An 18,243-nucleotide genomic window follows, 5' to 3' on the forward strand; every position below is an offset into this window, starting at 1 on the left:
TTCCTTGTCCAGCTGCCTTGTTACAGACAAAATGTAAACGTGAGCTGTGTGGTTTGCTCCTTCTCCTCTTGCTTTCCTTGAGTCTCTCCCAGCATTCCCCAAAGCTGTTAGTTTCTGCTAAAAATTCCATTTGGAAATGACATTGCCTATCCTGGGAAATTTCTACTTGTCTGGATTATTCTACTCTGGATTTTATATACCAGGACTTACAAGTGTTAAGGTATGAGATGAAGTAGTACTGGCATCGGGCGAATAATAGGGTGTTTGTCCTTAACAGCTCTAATAACTGCTAAATTATTTTCATTTCTTATCCTGACACAAACATTGCAGTTCACAAAACATGGAGCAGTTCACATGACGTGGAGCCCAGGTCCTCACAGATGAGACTTGGGGGCTCCCTCTGAGGGATTTTGAGTTCTGAGATGTGTCCCTGGCTGTGGTATGTGTGGGAAGATGACCTCCACTTAAAGATTTGGGGGTTGATTTTAAGTATTCCTCCCAAATGAGCCTTCCAAGCCTCCAGAATTTCTGAAAACAGTCTCTATGAATGTAGTAGTACAGGTTTAACTACATTATTTTCACTGTTTTGCTGAAAAACTTCAGCCCCATAAGGTATGCGCTCATGAAGCTGGGCTTTTGGTGTTGCCACTTGCATAGTGTGTGGCATAATCTCTTGTCTGGATGAGTAATGGTGTGGGTATGGCATCGTGAGGATGCTGAGGGCTCAGGGTAGTGAGTTGAGGGGAGGCTGAGGAAGCTGGGGCTGCAGAGGCCGGGGAGGGGGATGTCTCTGTGTGTGCGGGTACCTGATGGCAGCAGTGTCCTACTGCTGTCGGTGTGGGATCTGAGAGCAAAGAAGCTGTTGATTGAGGAGGGTGCCTTGGAAAAGCCCAGTGAGTCATCTGCTGGTTGCAGCTCCAAAGGGGGCCATGGGGCTTGCAGCCTCAGGTCCCAAATCCTGCTGGGATCTGCTGTCTCGTCCCCACCTTCTCCTTCTGTTACTGAACCAAGGTGCGTGCTCCTTCAACGCCAGAAACTGAAGTTGGCTGAAAATTGAGGTATTTTTTTAGGCACATTGACGATGCTTTATTGAATGGATTTGCCTACTCTTCTGTTGCCATGAGGCCCTGGCACAGCTCCATGGGCACACAGTTCTTGTGCAGCTGTTCTGCTGTGGGGCTGTCCCTGTGCTGGGCTGGACCTGCCCCTATCCTGCTGCTGCAGCCCAAAGCCCTGAAAGCCCTTCTGTGGGGTTGGGTGGTTGGGTTGTTGCTGGTTTTGTTTGTGGTTTGTTGTTTATGTTAAGAGAAGCAGGAGGACGTTCTCACATCTTGACAGCCATTGCTTAAGCATTTTCCTGGTGCAGGACCCAGGACTTTCCCCTGGCTGTGGTCTCATTTTGGGTGCCAGCCTGAGGCCTGATGGCATGGACTGCAGCTGTGTCCTCTGTGCCTGAGGAGTTCAGTTTGGGACCCTTCACTGCAAGAAAGACGTTGAGGCCCTGGAGTGTGTCCAGAGAAGGGCAACAAAGTTCTGAAGGATCTTATGGGAAGCAAATGAGGGAACTGGGGCTGTTTACACTGGAGGAGTCTCAGGAGAGACCTCATTGCTCTCTACAACTGCCTGAAAGGAGGTTGCAGTGAGGTGGGGGTCGGTCTCTTCTCCCAGGTAACAGATAGTACAAGAGGCCTTAAGTTGCATTAGGGGAGATTCAGGGTGATTTCTTTCTGAGATTAAGAAAAATCTCAGAAAGTGGTGAAATATTGGACCAGGCTGCCAAGGAGGTAGTGGAGTCACCGCCCTGGTGATGCTCAAGAAACGTGTAGCTGTGGCACAGAGGAATGTAGTTTATCGGGCATGCTGGCAATGGGCTAATGGATGGACTGGATGACTTTAGTGGCCTTTTCCAACCTTTATGATTCTATGGACTGGGTCCCAGTGGAACTGCTGAGTTTTCCACGATTTTCCCATGTGACTGACAGCCAAAAGGAGAGCGATGCTCTGACTGCAGCCATCCCAAACCCCAAGGGCTGAGCCTGAACCAGGGCATTTTTCTTTTAATGACGTTTTGCAGTGTTGGTTTTTGTGTCTGCTTTCCCGTATCTGACCTCTCTAGCTGACGGTGACAGAGGTGCACGCAGGGCTGGCGCACGAGCAACGTGCACACGAAGACTCGGAGGGTGGTGTGTGCGGCTCAGGCTCCGTCCCTGCCCACGGGTGGCGGCCGGCTGTGGCGGGGCAGCGGCTGAGCGGATCGGGCAGGGCCGCGGGGCGGGAGGGGCTCCGCCTGATCGCTGCCATACGGGAGCGGCGGGGAGCGCTCGAGAGGCTTCGCGGCCGGGCACGGCTCTGTCCCGCAGCCCCGGCCCGGCCGCCCCCCGCGACGGGACCTTCGCTCGCCGCCCCCGCCCCACCTCCCCACCCAATCCCCGCGGGACGCGAGGCTGCGGCTTCGCCCTGTGCCGGGGGTCCGCTGCCGCTCGGAGGCGGTCGGGGTCGGCCCGGCAACGGTACGCGGGGCGGCTGCGTGCGGGGTCATTGGGAAGCAGCCGTTCCTCGGAACTCCATCCTAATCAGAGGTGTTACCTCCTCCTCTCCCCAGTGTCTCTTGACATCATTTCATCCATCAGAGTTTCAGAGAAGGGAAGGAAAAAAAAAAAAAAAAAAAAAAAAAAAAAAAGAAGAACCCACCCAGTCAGCGCGCAGCCCACGCCGCCCCTCAGCGCTGCTGCGGCCGCGGGGAAGGGCCGGAGCGGGGCAGGGATGCAGGAGGGGCGCGGGGCGGCGCGGGGCGCAGCCGAAGGGGCGCGGAGCGGGGCCCGGAGCGCCCCCGGCGCGGGGGGGCAGCGGTAGAGCCCCGCGGAGCGAAGGAAGGGCCCCGCGGCACCGCCGCCGCCCGGCGCTGTCCCATGGGATGTCCGCTGCCCCCCGCGAGTGCCCCGATGCGGAGCGCCGCGCCCCCGCCATGGCCTCTCTCTTCGGGATCTGGTGGTGGTCTCTTCCCCTCGTGTTGCTGTGGGCGACCCCACGAGTCGCCTCCTCGTGGTGGTAAGTGCGGGCGGCCCCGCGTGCTCGCGGGGAAGGAGCGGTCGGGCTCAGCGCACCGGGCGCAGCCCACGCGTGGACCCGGGCGGGACGGGACGGGACGGGCAGCGCAGCACTGGGCGCGAACCGAGCGGCGGATCCCGGCCGGAACCCGGCACCGAGCGCGTCCCCGCCGCTGGGACCGCCCGTGGCCGCACCGTGTCCGTACAGGCTCTGCTGCTGGGGAAGGCTTTTGTGGTGCCGCTGAAATGTCACTCTTGGAAGTCGCGCCTTATAGATTTCGCGATCGTTCGACATAATGAAAATCCGTGGAAAGGACGTTTTCCTGTGTTTGGTCCCTTCAGGAGACACCTATCGCGGTTTGGGTTTGATAAAAGACACTTTCGGAGCATTTCAGGGCTTAATCGGGAACATCTGGGTGCAGATGATGTAATTTAATTTCTGGCCGGGCGGTTCTTTAAGTCTGAACTCTTGAAGTTATTGAACAAAACACAGCCCGGGAGGTTTTTAAAGGTTTTCTCCACAAAAAGTGGGTGCGGAGCCGAAGTCGGAGTCGAGGGGAGCAGAGCGAAGCAGCCTTTCCCAAACGCGGCCCCTTCCCAAACACGACCCCTCCCGGCGCTTTGCCCCGCGGTCCCTTCCGCATCCCTTCCCCATCCCTCCCCGCGCCCCTCCCGATGTCCCCGTGCACGCAGGGCTCCGGCCGGGTGCTCCCGTCGCTGCCCCTCCCGTTGCCTCCCGCAGGTACATGGGGGCCGTGGGCTCGTCGCGGGTGATGTGCGACAACGTGCCGGGGCTGGTGAGCCGGCAGCGGCAGCTGTGCCGGCGTCACCCCGAGGCCATGCTGTCCATCGGGCGCGGAGTGGCCGCCTGGACGGCCGAGTGCCAGCACCAGTTCCGGCGGCACCGCTGGGACTGCAGCGCCCTGGAGCGGGGGCAGCGCCTGCTCGGCCGCGTCCTGCAGCGCAGTGAGTGCGGGCGGGGATGGGGAGAGGGCGGTGGGTGCAGGGGCTCGGCATGGCTGAGGAGGGGGCCTGGGCGGGTGGCACAGGTGAAGCATCCAGGTGCTGCCGTGACATAAGTGCTCAGCATTATTCCGTGGCTGTTCTATCAGCTCTAAGGATGAAAGTGTCCAATTTCCCCCAGTGTGAAATTGTAGATAGCGCCATGGACTCTTTGGATTCACACTGTGATAACGGTGTGATAAGGGGCAGGCATGGCTCACTGATACCAGCCCCAACTACTATGGGAGAAGCTGCTGCTCACTCCTTTCTGTGAAACTCAGGACTTCTTGGAGTCTGAAGATAGCTCCTTACTATAGAGTTGTATCAACACAACCCAACTCCGTGCTGTAAATTACTACATCTTTAAGTAAACTTAAGCAATTATTGCCTTGGAATATGCACTGAGGAGTAGGCATAGTCTAGAAAAACAGCTGGTCTTTGGTGTAACGAATTAACATCGTTACTGGGAAGGAACTGTGCCTGGGCTGTGATGTGTGGAAGTCACTGTCCTGGCTTGCCAGAGTGTCCCATGGCCGGTGCTGCCGGTCGCACCAAGCACACCTGGATCAGTGAAGGCCGCCAGGTTCAACGCTTTCTCGTTTTCAGGAAAAAAAGCACCAAAGATTTCTCACTACTCCCTTTGAAATTAGCAAGATTAAATGCCTCCGAAGAGGAAAAGCTGGCTTGAGAAGTTAGTTGCAGTATTTTGCAGCGCAGATGCTATTCCCGTGTCCCTGTGTAGTGATTTCCCAAATACTCTCCAACCCAGCACTTTATGTATTTCTCTTAGCTGATGGAACGTGGCAGAAATACCAGCTGCCCTCTCCCTGCATCTCCACAGAGCAACTGAGCCATGGAAGGATGGTCACCCATGTCAGGAACAAACTCCAACCCGCATCGGGGTTGTACCAGGGAGGGATCCAGCCCTGAGCCATGGCCAGCTCTGACTGCAAGGCATACACCTCTGTGTGGCCCCAGCCCAGTTTAACCTGTAGCTCAGCACACAGGCTGGGCTGTTGAACTAGGCCGGCTGCTCACACTGAGCACCACAGCCATGTCTAAGGCCTGCTTCTTATTGCAGGCAGCCGGGAGTCCGCGTTCGTCCACGCCATCTCCTCTGCTGGCGTTGTGTTTGCCATCACAAGGGCGTGCAGCCAGGGAGAGCTGAAGTCCTGCTCCTGTGACCCTGAGAAGAAGGGCTCTGCCAAGGACAGCAAGGGCCGCTTTGACTGGGGCGGCTGCAGCGACAACATCGACTATGGCGTTAAGTTCGCCAGGGCCTTCGTGGATGCCAAGGAGAGGAAAGGGAAGGACGCCAGGGCGCTGATGAACCTCCACAACAACCGCGCAGGAAGGAAGGTGGGTGCCATGGCCGTGCTCCTGGGGTGTGGTGGGGCGGGCTCTCACAGCAACCTCAGGTCAGGAAAAGCAGGGGAGAGTGGGAGGGCAAGGCGCCATTTGATCTGCCCTGAAGGCTGGGGGTGGCAGGGCTCCCAGCACGCCATGTGCTACTGCTTGTCAGTGCCCCTCTGGGTCCATCCAGCAATTCTTTGTGTAGGAGCTGAGCGCAGGTACAGCCCTTGCAGGGTCAGGTGGATGGAGGTTTTGTTTTGAGTCTCATCCTTATGCATGGAGGAGTTCTACTACTTTTGGTTAATGAAAAGTAAAAATTCTTACAGGAGGCTGAAGATTCAGGCTGGGCTATTAGAGAGCAAATTCGAAATAGTGTTGGAGAAAAACTAGTACCGGCCATTCCTCTGCGTGTATGGTAAACTGAAACAGAACGAGCAGAGAGAAAATGCGATGACTTCACTTTTTAGAAAACAGAAGTCACATTGCATTTAATTCCAAAAGACATTGGCCTCGACAAGAAAAACACATCTCTATATACTGCATACAAATCCCACTGTTCAGTTTCCACGGGAAGTTTTCAGCTGGCTGTTGCAGGTAGCAGGAGTGGTTGCAGGCACATTGGCTGTTGCTGGTGCAAGAGCTGCAGAATGCATGCTCTGATATCTGAGGATATTGGCAATAAGTTGTGAGAGCAGTGCATGTGATTGGAGTGTACTTTTTCATTATTCAGAATGTGCTCAAAATTCACTACACTCTTACCATCCAAAATAACACAGGAAGATATTTCATAGCGCTTCACCAACCACTTCTGGCATGAAGAGACTTCTTCTTGTCTTCTGATTTCCTTAGCACATATTCAGCAGCATATTCATTGCTCATATCCTCACCTGTTTTTTTTTTTTTTTTGTATTATAAAGTTCCCTTAACATATTGTGGAATTCTTTCATATTAAGTAGCTTTATTAGAAAGAAAAGATCCAATTTTCATTAATTAATTGTACTGAAAGCAGATGGTTTTCCTAATAGTTTTTTGTCCTCCAACATCTCTATTTCATCTGTTTTCTAGCAGCAGATGTAACTAATGTGTAATGCTACCAGTGTGATAGGCACAGTTATGGTATGCCTAGTGGGGGGCAAAGAAAGCTAATAGAGCTGTCTGTGTGGCAAAAGAGGCTGCCATCTACAACACAAGGAAACACTTCATAGGTGTAATTTGGCTCCATGCTGTGAAGTGCTTTCTGGAATATTTGGGTATCTTTGTAAGTTTAAAAACACTTACATGCAAAATGGTAGGATACTATTGGTAAGCAGGTAGGCTTTTTGTTTGTTAAATATTACCTGCACATTCCCTTATCCTTTAGGGCCTTCTCCACAGGAAGCAGTGCTGCTCCGTACAGCAGTGCAGATTCAGTTTGCAGCCCCTCACTGCCTCAGCTGCCCCCAGGTTGCACACACAGGCAAGGGTCCGTGCCCTCAAACTCTTCTCACCCCCAGCACTGAGCCCGTGTCCATAGATTCCTCTTAAAAAGGAGACTGCCTGGATCTTACTAATTCGGAAATACACTGAAAAGTATTCACAGTAATCTCATAGGAATCAGAAAACAGCATATTGCTTTGCTGTGTATCAGTACAGGGACACCACCAACAAAATAGTGTTGAATCTTGATGTGCTTCTTCAGGTGTTGTCAGCCTGGGTCCACCAGGTTCCTTTAAAAACAGTTCCTCAGATGTTTAAAACCAAGCACACACTTAAGTCCCTGTCTGAGCAGAATCCCAGTCCTACTTGTTCTTTGAAGCAGTCACCCAGATTAGAAAGAAAATTAAGCATATTTTGCCTGTGTGACACATCCTCACCTTATTACCAGGCGCATGAATGGAGAGCGCTGCTCTGCTGCACCCCAATCTTTGATCTTGTGCCTCTTCTGTCTGTTATCTTCCTCCCATGATGCTGTTCCTCATACAAACTCTAATATGTTCATGAAATATGAACCCTTAAGGCATAACAGATCAGATATTTTTATCTTCAGAATTAGAGTAAATTATTTATTGTTTATGAACCTGTTTTTCCCTAACATCTTGCAGATAGCTTCCAGGTCTGAGATGAAGTTGAAAAGACATTAATGCTTCTCAGATGTTAAATTAATGATGGTGATCTCTCCAGTGCAAACTAATCAAGGCCTCACTCTGTAATGTTTGTTTGTAAGATTTTACAAATGTCATTTTTAAATTGTGTTCCCTCAGCCCAGGTATGATGCTTTGGAGTCTCTGCAAAATCATTTAACATGAAATGCTTATCAATTCCCCAGCAGTGTTTGAAACACTGCCTACTTTTGTGTGGGAATCTAGACACCATGCCTAAGAGCAATTTGAGGAAGTTAGACAGTTCTATTAGATTATTCACAGTAAATTTAAACCTGATTGCATTAAAATGTTCACTAACAACATAGCAGTAAAAATGTCACAGTATTCTTAGTTCTTTTATTTATATACAATAAAAATATTCATAGCCAGGAGCAGCTCCATGAAGCCCAAGCAGGGACATGCAGTCTGGCAGTGTTTCAGCTTGAGCCATGGTGACATGGAGCACCTCCACCTATCGGAGCTGAGCAATTGTGTCCCTTACCCAATTTATTTCCCATTGCTGGAACTGTATCTGGCACTATTGTGTGCTCTAGGTCTTTGGGATGAACAGCAGGAGGGGGGAGGCAAGGAAACCTCGGAAGATGGTGTGGTTGAGAGAAACGAGCAGATCGGACCAGCCCTGTCGGATGACTTGGTGCTACCAGTGGGTGTCACTACAGACCGTGGTTTCAAGGCCCACTGCAAGCCTGGCATGGCAGGATCAATGGAAAGGGTTTGAGAAGCTTCGATTACAGTTTGTTTTACCTGTGTATATTTTGCTGCGTTTCTAAACAGGCCGTGAAGCGTTTTTTGAAACAGGAGTGCAAATGTCACGGTGTGAGTGGATCATGCACTCTAAGGACCTGTTGGCTGGCCATGGCAGACTTTAGGAAAACAGGAGATTATCTGTGGAAGAAATACAATGGAGCGATTCAGGTGGTCATGAATCAAGATGGCACGGGTTTCACTGTGGCTAATAAGAGATTTAAGAAGCCAACTAAGAATGACCTGGTATACTTTGAAAGCTCTCCAGACTACTGTATCAGGGACAGGGATGTAGGTAAGCCTCTATCATTACACATGAATGGTTTTATTTCAGACCTTTGTGCTTTACAGGTAAAAAAAAATCATTATTATTGAAGTGTATATATATAAATCCAAGCATACAACCAGCAGGAAACAGGAAGGAAGATGTGCTGGAAGAACGGCTCTGTACAAGATCCATAGCTCCTCAATGTCACTAGATGTGTGATAGCCAGTTGTTCTGATGTCATTCAGCAGTTTCTTCCAGGTGCTGAGGAGCCCTGGAGGCTCTACAGGGCAAAGGTTGTCCTTAGGACAAGTTGGAGCTGTGCTCTGGAGGCAGGCCCACACCACATAGCCTCCAGAGCCACCCCGTGTCTCTGCAGCAGAGTCAAGTCCTGTGGTGTCCCCATGGTGCTGCCTTCACTTAACACCACTTCTTTTCCATGTTATTATGCTGCTGCTGTACACTCTGAAGAGTTGGGTGGCCTTTACTTGCTCCTTCCCCACAGCTCCTTGCTGCAGACACTCCTCTCCTGCAGGCAGGAGGCCAGCAGCTCTGTGCACCGCTTGCACCAGCCTGTGTTGTGGCGCAGGTTGCTGAGGGTGTGAGGTGGCTGAAGGGGTGCAATTTGGTGGGGCACAGCATGCTGCACCAGGTCTCACTGTGGTTATTTCTTTCTCTGAGTCGGCATTGGCTCAGTCTATAGCAGCTATCACATTTTCTGCAGTCATACCAGCCCCGGTGGGAAGAGGTGGAGTTGCAGGGCTGCTGTTAGCACTGAAGTGTTCTGCTTTCGGAGATTTCCGTGGACACCCTTAGCAATGTTACAGGGTTTGAGGCACTACTGAGCAGTGCTAATCGTGCCAACAGCTCCTGACCAGTGTGCAGCATTTCCTGATGTGGCAATTTACAATGAGCAACTGAAAAACAGAAATGTGGAGAAGAGAGCCAGACTGCGTAATGTATGAAAGATGCTGTGGAACTGATGAATATGTTGTATAACGTACCAGAGTGCACCCGCTATGACACATCCATAGGAGTCTCTGGATAGCAAAGCAGCTTAGCTCTTTTTGGCATTGCTGTGTATTTACAATCCAAGTTTACTTGGAATAAACATTGCAAAACAACTGTACTTAAATAAGAACAATATGTGAAATCCTTCTCATGTACTATTGACTTCAGCAAACCCGGAATTTCATCCAGTATGCTTATGTTGTGCACTGATCCTGGTTAGTTGTCAACGTAACTTTAAAAGTTATTTATGGCTTTTGCAGATGGTGCTTATTACCTGCCCAAGAACGTGCTGTTCCTTGGGTAGTGACCAGTACCATAAGGTCTAATAGTTCAATCTAAGTGAATAAATTGGCATGTTGTGGCATTGTGCACAGACTAGGACTTACTGAACTTTCTGCAGAATAGGTTTGAAATTTGTATTTGATATTCATTGCTTAGAGCTGCTTGTTTCATTGTGAAGTCTGTGATTTCTTTCCCCCTAGACAGAGAGCCAGTGCACAACCCAATTCTATGTCAGGAAGCTATGTAACAGCCTTTGCAGCAAACCTAACCCGGTGCAGCCAGCTGCTGGTGGAGGATGCTGGGCGTGTGTTGCAGCGCTTCTCCCTGCTCCCCACCGGGAGCCTGGCATACGCTCCCACTCCTCCCCAGATAACACTTCTGATGAGGCGTTTCTGTGCCGTGCAGCAGCCTGAAGATACGGCTGTTGGGAAGAGTGCGATTTTGGAAAGCTGCAATAAGCCTTCAGTGGAACAGGAACAGTGCTGTGGGATTGCCTGCTACTCTCGTGGAGCAAGGAAAGATAAACACAAGCTGATCCGAGTTCAGCAGAGATAACATCAGCAGCTGAGCAGCATTTTTTCTTGATTAGTTTTATTTTGCCCTGTTGAGCACTCCAGAGCTTTAGCCTGCTAGATGATTGGAGGTTAAATGAAATGAGACTATGGAAGTCTGAGTTTGGAAATATGCGGGCAGCACCTCAGTGTCAGCTAAATACAATACCACGGTTCTTTGTCATGCCCTTGAATATAGTTCTGCCTCTGGGGAATTCCAGCAGTGTAATGCTTCAGAAAAGCTGTGCACCTAGAGATTGATTAGAACTGGGGCTGGGGGAAGGATTCCCATAGCACGCTTTGTGAAGCATCACAACTCAACAGCTTCACAAACTGTGACAGAGCCAGTATTCTCTGTGGCTTGGGTGTGTTAATGCATAAACCCCAGTATATGAAAGGTGCTCTGGAGTTGTATCATCAATGATCCTTCCAAAAATCCCCACGTCTCACCTCCTCCTGTTGGAGCTTGCAGCTTTGGCTGTTTGCTGGTGGCAGGCAGCCATTGAGGGTGCTGTCACTGCATACACCCCGCAGTCTGTCTGGGGGAGGCACTGGAACATATATACATGATTCACCCCTACAGAGGGAAAAACGTTGAGTTATTATTTCTTTCCTAGAAGGAGAAGAAGAGTCATTGCTTTCAGAAGGGAGATAATTTGTGGAAACCACAAATAGCAGCTCACTTAATAGCAAGAGAGTGTAATAAGCCAACCACCTCTATCTAGCATTAAGATTTCAAGGCTTTTAGAAAAGGACCAAAGGAAGATTTGTAGAATTGTTCTGAATCCACTTGATTCTGGTTGTGTGGAAGCCAGAACAATTTTTGCCCATCTATATATTTTTTAATCATAATTCACTAGAAGCAGAGGTTGGACATCCCAGAGGGCTTTTGAAGACCTTACAGTGAACTTTCATATTTTGACACACTTTGCATGGGCTTCCTTTATATTAACAAAAACTGCTAGCTGCCAAACTCAATAAAAGCATCCCCTGTACAGAGAGGATAATGCTGTAAAAGGAGATAGAGGGAAGGTTACACCGATGGCAGTCCGGGTGCAGCTTTGTACTGGCTTTCCTCAAATGCGTAGCTTCACCTCAGAAGGCTCTAAAGCCTTCTTTGTCTGCTTGTAAGCTGCTGGTAAAAACATTTCAATTTTTAAAATGTTGCTTTTTAACCATACATGCAGGATAGGATGATTGAAAATTGAAGCAAGTTCATCACATTTTGACCAGAATGGTGAAAAAATGCTTTGGGAATAAATGTGTGAGCAGCCATATGATAGACATCATCGATTTACTGGCAGATCCTTTAGCAGGGGCTGTTGTTTGTGGAGTCTGTTAAAGCCATGTAATGTATTCCTGTAAAAAAATAGTTGAGATCCAAGTTACTTGACCTCTCCCAGTTAGATGTGATGGCAGGATTGCACTGGTGAGCAGGGGTTGACTTTTTGCAGATGTTTTGGTAGCACCAAGGTGTTGGCTGTGTTAAGGTGGTGGTGGGGTGAAGGGACAGGTCGTGTCCGTGTGCAGGTGGTCTCAGGCAGCCCCTCAGGACCTGCTGAAAACCCATGTGAGATGTACCTTAGGCTGCTCTGGGTCACACACAGGTTTCTCCTGACACCGTTTGGTCACGTTTTGGTGCTATCAAAGCCAGCATTGCTGCCTCTGCTTGCACATGGGGAGACTGGTGACAATGTTATGTGTCTCCAGCAAGCAGCTGTGTCTGAGGACTCCTTCACGGGGTTACTTTCCTGTCATTTTTTCCCTTATTGCTCCACATAAGCCATCTGCTGCATTTCTGAGAGGAATAAGGAAGGCCAAGTTTGAAGCGAAAGAGAAACATGAAATTAAATTGTGGCCTGGAAAGTATTGGCACTGGGCAAGATGTGTTAGCACTTCAAGTATGTAACCCGTGGAGGGAAACCAATGCTGATCTGTGTTAGACACTTTTCGCTAAGGTTAGCCCTACGCAGTCAGTCCCTGTGTGACTACTTGGCCTGCATCTCCCAATTTACGCACTGAGAACATATGAGGCAAGGTCCCAGCCCGTGGGGCTGATGCTGAGCTCGCAATGATTTCAGTCAGAGCAAGGGCCAGCCCTGAGGGCTGGGGAGATGCCAGCAAACTTGGAATCCTCCTGAGGGACTGAGGAGATGCCAGCAAACTTGGGATCCTCCTGGGCCTCAGGGACCAGGACAGCTGGCAGTGGCTGCAGAGAGAGAAGTCGGCCATGTGCGCACTGTCAGCTTATTCTGAATGAGCTGATTTTTGTCAACACATTTCTGTCTCTCCATTGCTGGTCTGCTCAATCCCAGCTCTCTCAGAGATGGCTGTTTTCTGCCCAATCCCTCAGGCCCTCTCACACTTGCCTTGTAGGGTCCACCTGAATATTTCTTGATTTGAAAATTACCTTCAGAACTAATTTTCTGTGAATACATTTTTTTTCTTTTAGGCAAGTGTTGAGTAATGAAGTTCATTGCTTGAAGCCATATTTTTAAACAGAAATAGAAGGGAAAATCTCGCATTATAGAGAAATAATGTCACTGTCGTTCTTTAGGAATGAGAGAAAAAGATAGTTCTCAACTTTCCACATTTGCTCAAGTAAATGACTGCAAAGCAGGAAGAAAAGAAGGGCTTGATGGGCAGGCCGTAGAGCTGGCAGTGCTCAGGGCTGTGGGTATGTTGGCGTGTACAACGTTGTGTGTTGGCATGGCAATTCTGAAACTCAAATCAAAACAAAGATGTTGCGCTAAAACTTTCTGCAAGTCAGAACAATTTCCTGCCTCTCACATGGTTCACAGGTGCACGGTAGGTAGCAGGGTGAGACTACAAAATTCTACCTTCCTTTGTTTAGTTTCCTCTATTGTCCTCTTCACCTGAGTGCCCGAGCACCTCCAGAGGTACAGTGATGTGTGTGACTGCTGTCAGCTATTGCTCATTTTCTGCCTCGTGAGGGGAATGTTTCTTCTGCATGTATATGTTGTAGGTGAACTGAGTTTGGCAAGAGCAAGGCAAGCTAAATTTGCATGCTGAATATTGTCAGAGTGCTGAGATGTCTGTTTCCAGAGGGGGAGCCCAGAGTGAGATGTGTGTGCCCTGGTTTCCGCAATGAGGTTGGTGCCCAACAACTGTCCTTGAGCTCAGGCAGAGCCACAGGAATGCTGAAGAAGCTCTCTGAACGTCTCAGAAATGTTAGTTTTGCTCAGGAGCTAAGCTTCTGTGTGCACTATTTTGTCTTTTGCCACATTCTGTGGATAATTAGGTCCTCCCTAATGGCACTGTAGATGTTTGTTTTGTATTGTGGGTGACATCAGATGATACTGACTTTTGACTATCTTAGGGAAGATTCCCCATGAGGGAATAAAATCATTTTCTTGTTGAAGTCAGTACAGAACTCCCATTGAAATCAGTGGGAGTTTCCCATTCAGATTCTCTTTGGCTGCTGTGCAGTTTCCCCAGACATCTGGAAACCAGAACTTCTGGGCTGGGAAATAACCTGTGTCTTGGCTGAGGAATGCTGCTCACCTTCCCGGGAAGGCTCCCACACCTCATCACAGCTTTCATATTGCATCACCTGACCTTATACAGAGGTTGACGTGAGGCCTTCCTCCCATAGCAGAACACCAGGCAGTTTGAATCTAATCCAAATCATAGTTATTATGGATTGTTGTCCTCTATATGCCGCATCACACAGCCTGGGCATTCCAGGACTTTGTTACTGGGCCCCATCAGCGTAGTACGACCACATGTGTGGGTGGCTGGGAGGCAGAAGCATGGGAGAATTCAAATCAAATTTCTAATGCAAACACCAATCATACTTGTCAAGAGCGTGGCCTTTGTGACTTTATTTTATCCGAGTGGAGATTGAGGGACAAGGCCCTACAAACACACTTCTTCAATTAAAGGTGTTCTGCTCTGTCTGGGATGTGATAGATGATTCCAGGGGCTGGCTTGGGCACAGCCGTTCCAACTGTTTATGGATCAAGTTGGTAGTCTGAAAAGTAGGATTGGTTGGTTTCTGCCACCGGCTTCCTATGTGACCATTAGAAAGGTCACACAGCTCTGTGTCCTTGTGGGTCCTTGCCCATGCCCAAATCAGTGGCGCCAGGACCTCTATGTGCAGAGCAATCCCTGAAAACAGGACCTGGGAAAGTAAGGGTTGGGACTGGTGCTACCTTGCCCTCCCTTAGGTTCCCCACTTGCAATCCATGCCCCTGTATAGACGGAGGGGATGGGACTCCAGGAGCTGCTGCTGTTTCCTGGTGTAGAACGTAACTGGTGCAGCCTGTCACTGGTTTCCACATCAACGCTATTTGTTTGCTCAAACAGAAAGGGCTTCAGCTCTGCCCAGCAGCTGCCTCCCTGTGAGCTCCCCAGTCTAGGCAGAGCTGGGCAGGCTGGGACAGGGCTGAGTTGGGGATGGCAGAGCTCAGCCAGGCAGAGCAGCACGACCCGGAGACAGGGCACATGATCCTGCTTTCAGCCTCCTCCACCCCGAGGGGGCACTTCAGCTCAGGGCTGGCCAAAGCAGCGTGCTGGAGGAGGGTCTTGGGCTGGGTGAGCAGCTGGAACAACAGTTGAAGCCTGTCCTGATTAGGTATAAAAAGAGTAAAATTTCTGATACCGTGGCTAAAAGCAAAATCTCCCACACTGTGCTCGTCATGCATTGGTCAGGTGGGAATTGGCAGAAGAGAAGGTGGCTTCATTCACAGGTGTGAGATCACTTGCTGCCTGAGTGCTGGGGTGATGAGACATGGGATCTGATGTCTGCCTGATGCTGGGTTGGGAGGCAGGGAAACCTTGTGGACAGTGCATGCTGCTGTGTGCTGAAGTGCTTCATACAGTAGTGGTAGGACATAATTCCAAGTACACTGTGGGGAGAAGCAATAGAAAATAGGAATTAATGCAGCTTGATTTTATAATAATTAAAAATTATGGCTTGGGCTTTTATTAATTAAGATTTATTTGCTGTCCTACTTCACATGGATTTGAATTACTGTTCGCATGCATTTTAATCCTTAGAAAGGTGGAATTTTCATGTACACCTGAGAAATAACATACCAGTAACAAAACTGAGCAGATACACTTTGTAGAATGTTCCCGGTTAATTTAGTGATCATAGTCACTGTGTAGGGGATTTCATTTTGGCCAAGAACAGACAAAAAGAGCTATTATCTGGTCTAAAGGCAATGCTGGAGCAATGTTCATCTTAAGGCTGCATCAGAAATTCACTGGAATATTAATAGCTAAGAAATTAGGTAGGCAGAGAGGTTTTCAGTTGGAAAACGGTCTGCCAAGAGCTGTGGCATAGATCCTGTAATGTTCTCTGAAATAAGTTCTCATCAGCTGAGCACCAACTCCTGTGTGGCACAGCAGCCTCCAGGCAGGAATGCCTTGAGGAGGTAACTGCAGCCATTTTGTGCCACTTGGGTGTGAGCAGAGGTGTCCCAGCCCTGGGGATGTGCAGAGAGCAGCAGGCCGTCTCCCTGCCCTCCTCCTGCCCACAGCAGATCAGTTCTTTCTAATGCAGGGGCTGTGAACTGCAGCTGTGGTAGAAGGTGTTCCGGGTGCTGTGGTTCTGCAGACTTTAATGCCAGCAGCAAGGTCACAGCCACCAGCTATAGCAGTTTGAGGCCCAGCAGCCTTACCCTGCCTGCCCTGTGCTGCTCTGTGTGCCCACCCAGTGGCTGCAGAACGGATAGTGCTGTGCTGCACAGCCGTGGGGCTGAATGCAGGGCTGTGGCATTCTTGGGGTCAGGCAGAGCCCTGCAACATTTGGTCACTTGTACTCCTCCTTTCCAAGGCTCATTTCCAGAAATCAGATTGCCCAAAATATGAGGCCAGTTTTGCCTTACAATCATTTCTCATTTGACAAATAATCCACAGCAATGTGATGCTGGAGGACCGAATGCATAGCAGATTGTGTCTCCTTATTTTCATGCTGTCTGTCCTTCCTGGAACCCACCCTGCCTTTTCACGTGACCGCTGCCTTTCTCCTGCAGGCTCTCCGGGAACGGCTGGCCGGGTGTGCAACCAGACCTCCCGCGGCATGGACAGCTGTGAGGTGATGTGCTGCGGCCGTGGCTACGACACGTTGCGTGTCAGCAGGATGACCAAATGCGAGTGCAAATTCCACTGGTGCTGCGCGGTGCGCTGCCAGGACTGCCTGGAGGAGGTGGACATCCACACATGCAAGGCGCCCAAGGCTGCGGGCTGGGCCTCCCGGACATGACGTGTGGTGCAGGTCTGCGCAGGGAATGCTTCTGAGGCCTTTGCTACATTTACGCCAGTTTTCTCTTTCATTACACAGAAGCTGCCCAGTGATCATGCTGAATTTGCAGCGTTCACTGCACGGTTCAGCAGGACCATGCTGTTGCACAATTTGTGTGGACCAACGGCTGTGCTGGAAGGAGCTGCCACCACTGGGCCTCCCATCCGACACAGACCCCCATCTCCTCACCGGAAGCCCTTGCTGCCACCGCAAGCACGGTGGGGCCCCAGGATGAGGCCTATCCTACTGGGCCTCCCGCTGCCATGGCTGTGGCTTCCTCCAGAGGACCTGCTGCTCTGGACGCTCAGCCTGTGAGGCTGCAGGGCTCGGCACTGGTCAGGAGCCCCTCCATGGAAAGCTCTGAGGCCAGGATGATTCCACAGCTCTGCTGGAGTTGAATTTGTCCATCTACCCAACACGGAGCTGTGTGTGCGCTGCGGGGCCCTCTGGGGCATGAGCTGTGCTGGGCAGAGACTGGCCCATAGCAGAAAGGAGAGAACAGGAAATGCATTCAACTGCAACAGTCTCATCTGCTATAAAAGAGTGAAAGCAAATGCCTTTGGTATAAATTTGTGACAGTTTGCCTTGAGAGCTTGTTAAAGGTCATTAATATTAACCACTGATCTGAAGGATCAAAGAAAATATCTTTGTTTCTGAGCCCAATGACGTCTGGAAACAGGATGCTCAACTACGCAGGGATAGGGTTTCCTATTTGTCATTTACATAATAAACAGGAAAACATGCAGAAAGTTGGTGGAGAAGGCAATGCCTTATCTTAATAATTGGGTTTTGTTCTATAGAGTCTATCAGCTCTCACGTTGTTTTAAATTTAATAAACCTATTCAGTATGCTTAAACTGATACTTACAGTTCAGGTGCAGTGAGGCTTGCTCCAAATCCACCCTACACAAACCCACAGCTGATGAGGAGCACGCTGGCCTTTGATGGTGGCAGTGGCAGACTGCCTGGGCCCATGTCCTGCCTGGCTCAGCACACAAAGCTGAGCGACAGCAATGGCTGCAGGTGACGAGGCCTTGGGACCATGGCCTTGCTGGAGAAATGCTGGGGGCTGTTGTGGACGGAGATTGTGACTCTGGGTACAAACCGAGCGCTGCTGAGAACAGCCCTGCCAGCTGTGCGAGTGTTACACGCATACATGTGTGCAATGGGATACACGTACCCCAGTGCACATCTAAGGTCAGTGGTTATGATATTGGCCTCATTGCTGGAAACTCTGGTTCTAGGTTGGACAAGCAAAATTTCACACCTGATTTTATTTAGAGGTCAGCCCTAAGGAGAACTTTCATTCAGATTTCACTGTGAAATTGAATCTGCATGGAGTTCGTAGTCTGAGCAAAGCCTTACACTTAAAGAACCTAGAAGCAGTACAGTATTATTTGTGTGTGCCACGTGTTCGGAAAGATTCAGGGATCTGAGTGATGTACAAATTCAGCAGGTAATAATGCTGGAAGTATTTTGATATTCTGGAAAAAAGGGCGCCTCAGTTCTGCGAGGGAACTTGTCCTGGGAAGTCAAATAAAAGAGGATGAGATCAGCCTCACCTGCTTCTTAATGTC

The 18,243-nt window shown here is 49.8% G+C and overlaps 1 protein-coding gene across 1 annotated transcript; it reads left to right on the forward strand.

The window, feature by feature from the left end:
• Positions 1–2,914: 2,914 nt before the first annotated feature.
• Positions 2,915–18,182, forward strand: WNT2 (Wnt family member 2). The gene is made up of 5 exons (XM_042815941.1): positions 2,915–3,048; positions 3,790–4,013; positions 5,131–5,408; positions 8,318–8,582; positions 16,399–18,182. The coding sequence occupies exons 1-5, from the start codon at positions 2,915–2,917 to the stop codon at positions 16,626–16,628; spliced, it is 1,131 nt and encodes a 376-aa protein (XP_042671875.1). The 3' UTR covers positions 16,629–18,182.
• The last annotated feature ends 61 nt before the right edge of the window (positions 18,183–18,243 follow it).

Source organism: Centrocercus urophasianus, unplaced genomic scaffold (assembly GCF_019232065.1).
Source record: "Centrocercus urophasianus isolate 14NV4802_14NV808 unplaced genomic scaffold, USGS_Curo_1.0 seq_15, whole genome shotgun sequence".
Taxonomy (NCBI): domain Eukaryota; kingdom Metazoa; phylum Chordata; class Aves; order Galliformes; family Phasianidae; genus Centrocercus; species Centrocercus urophasianus.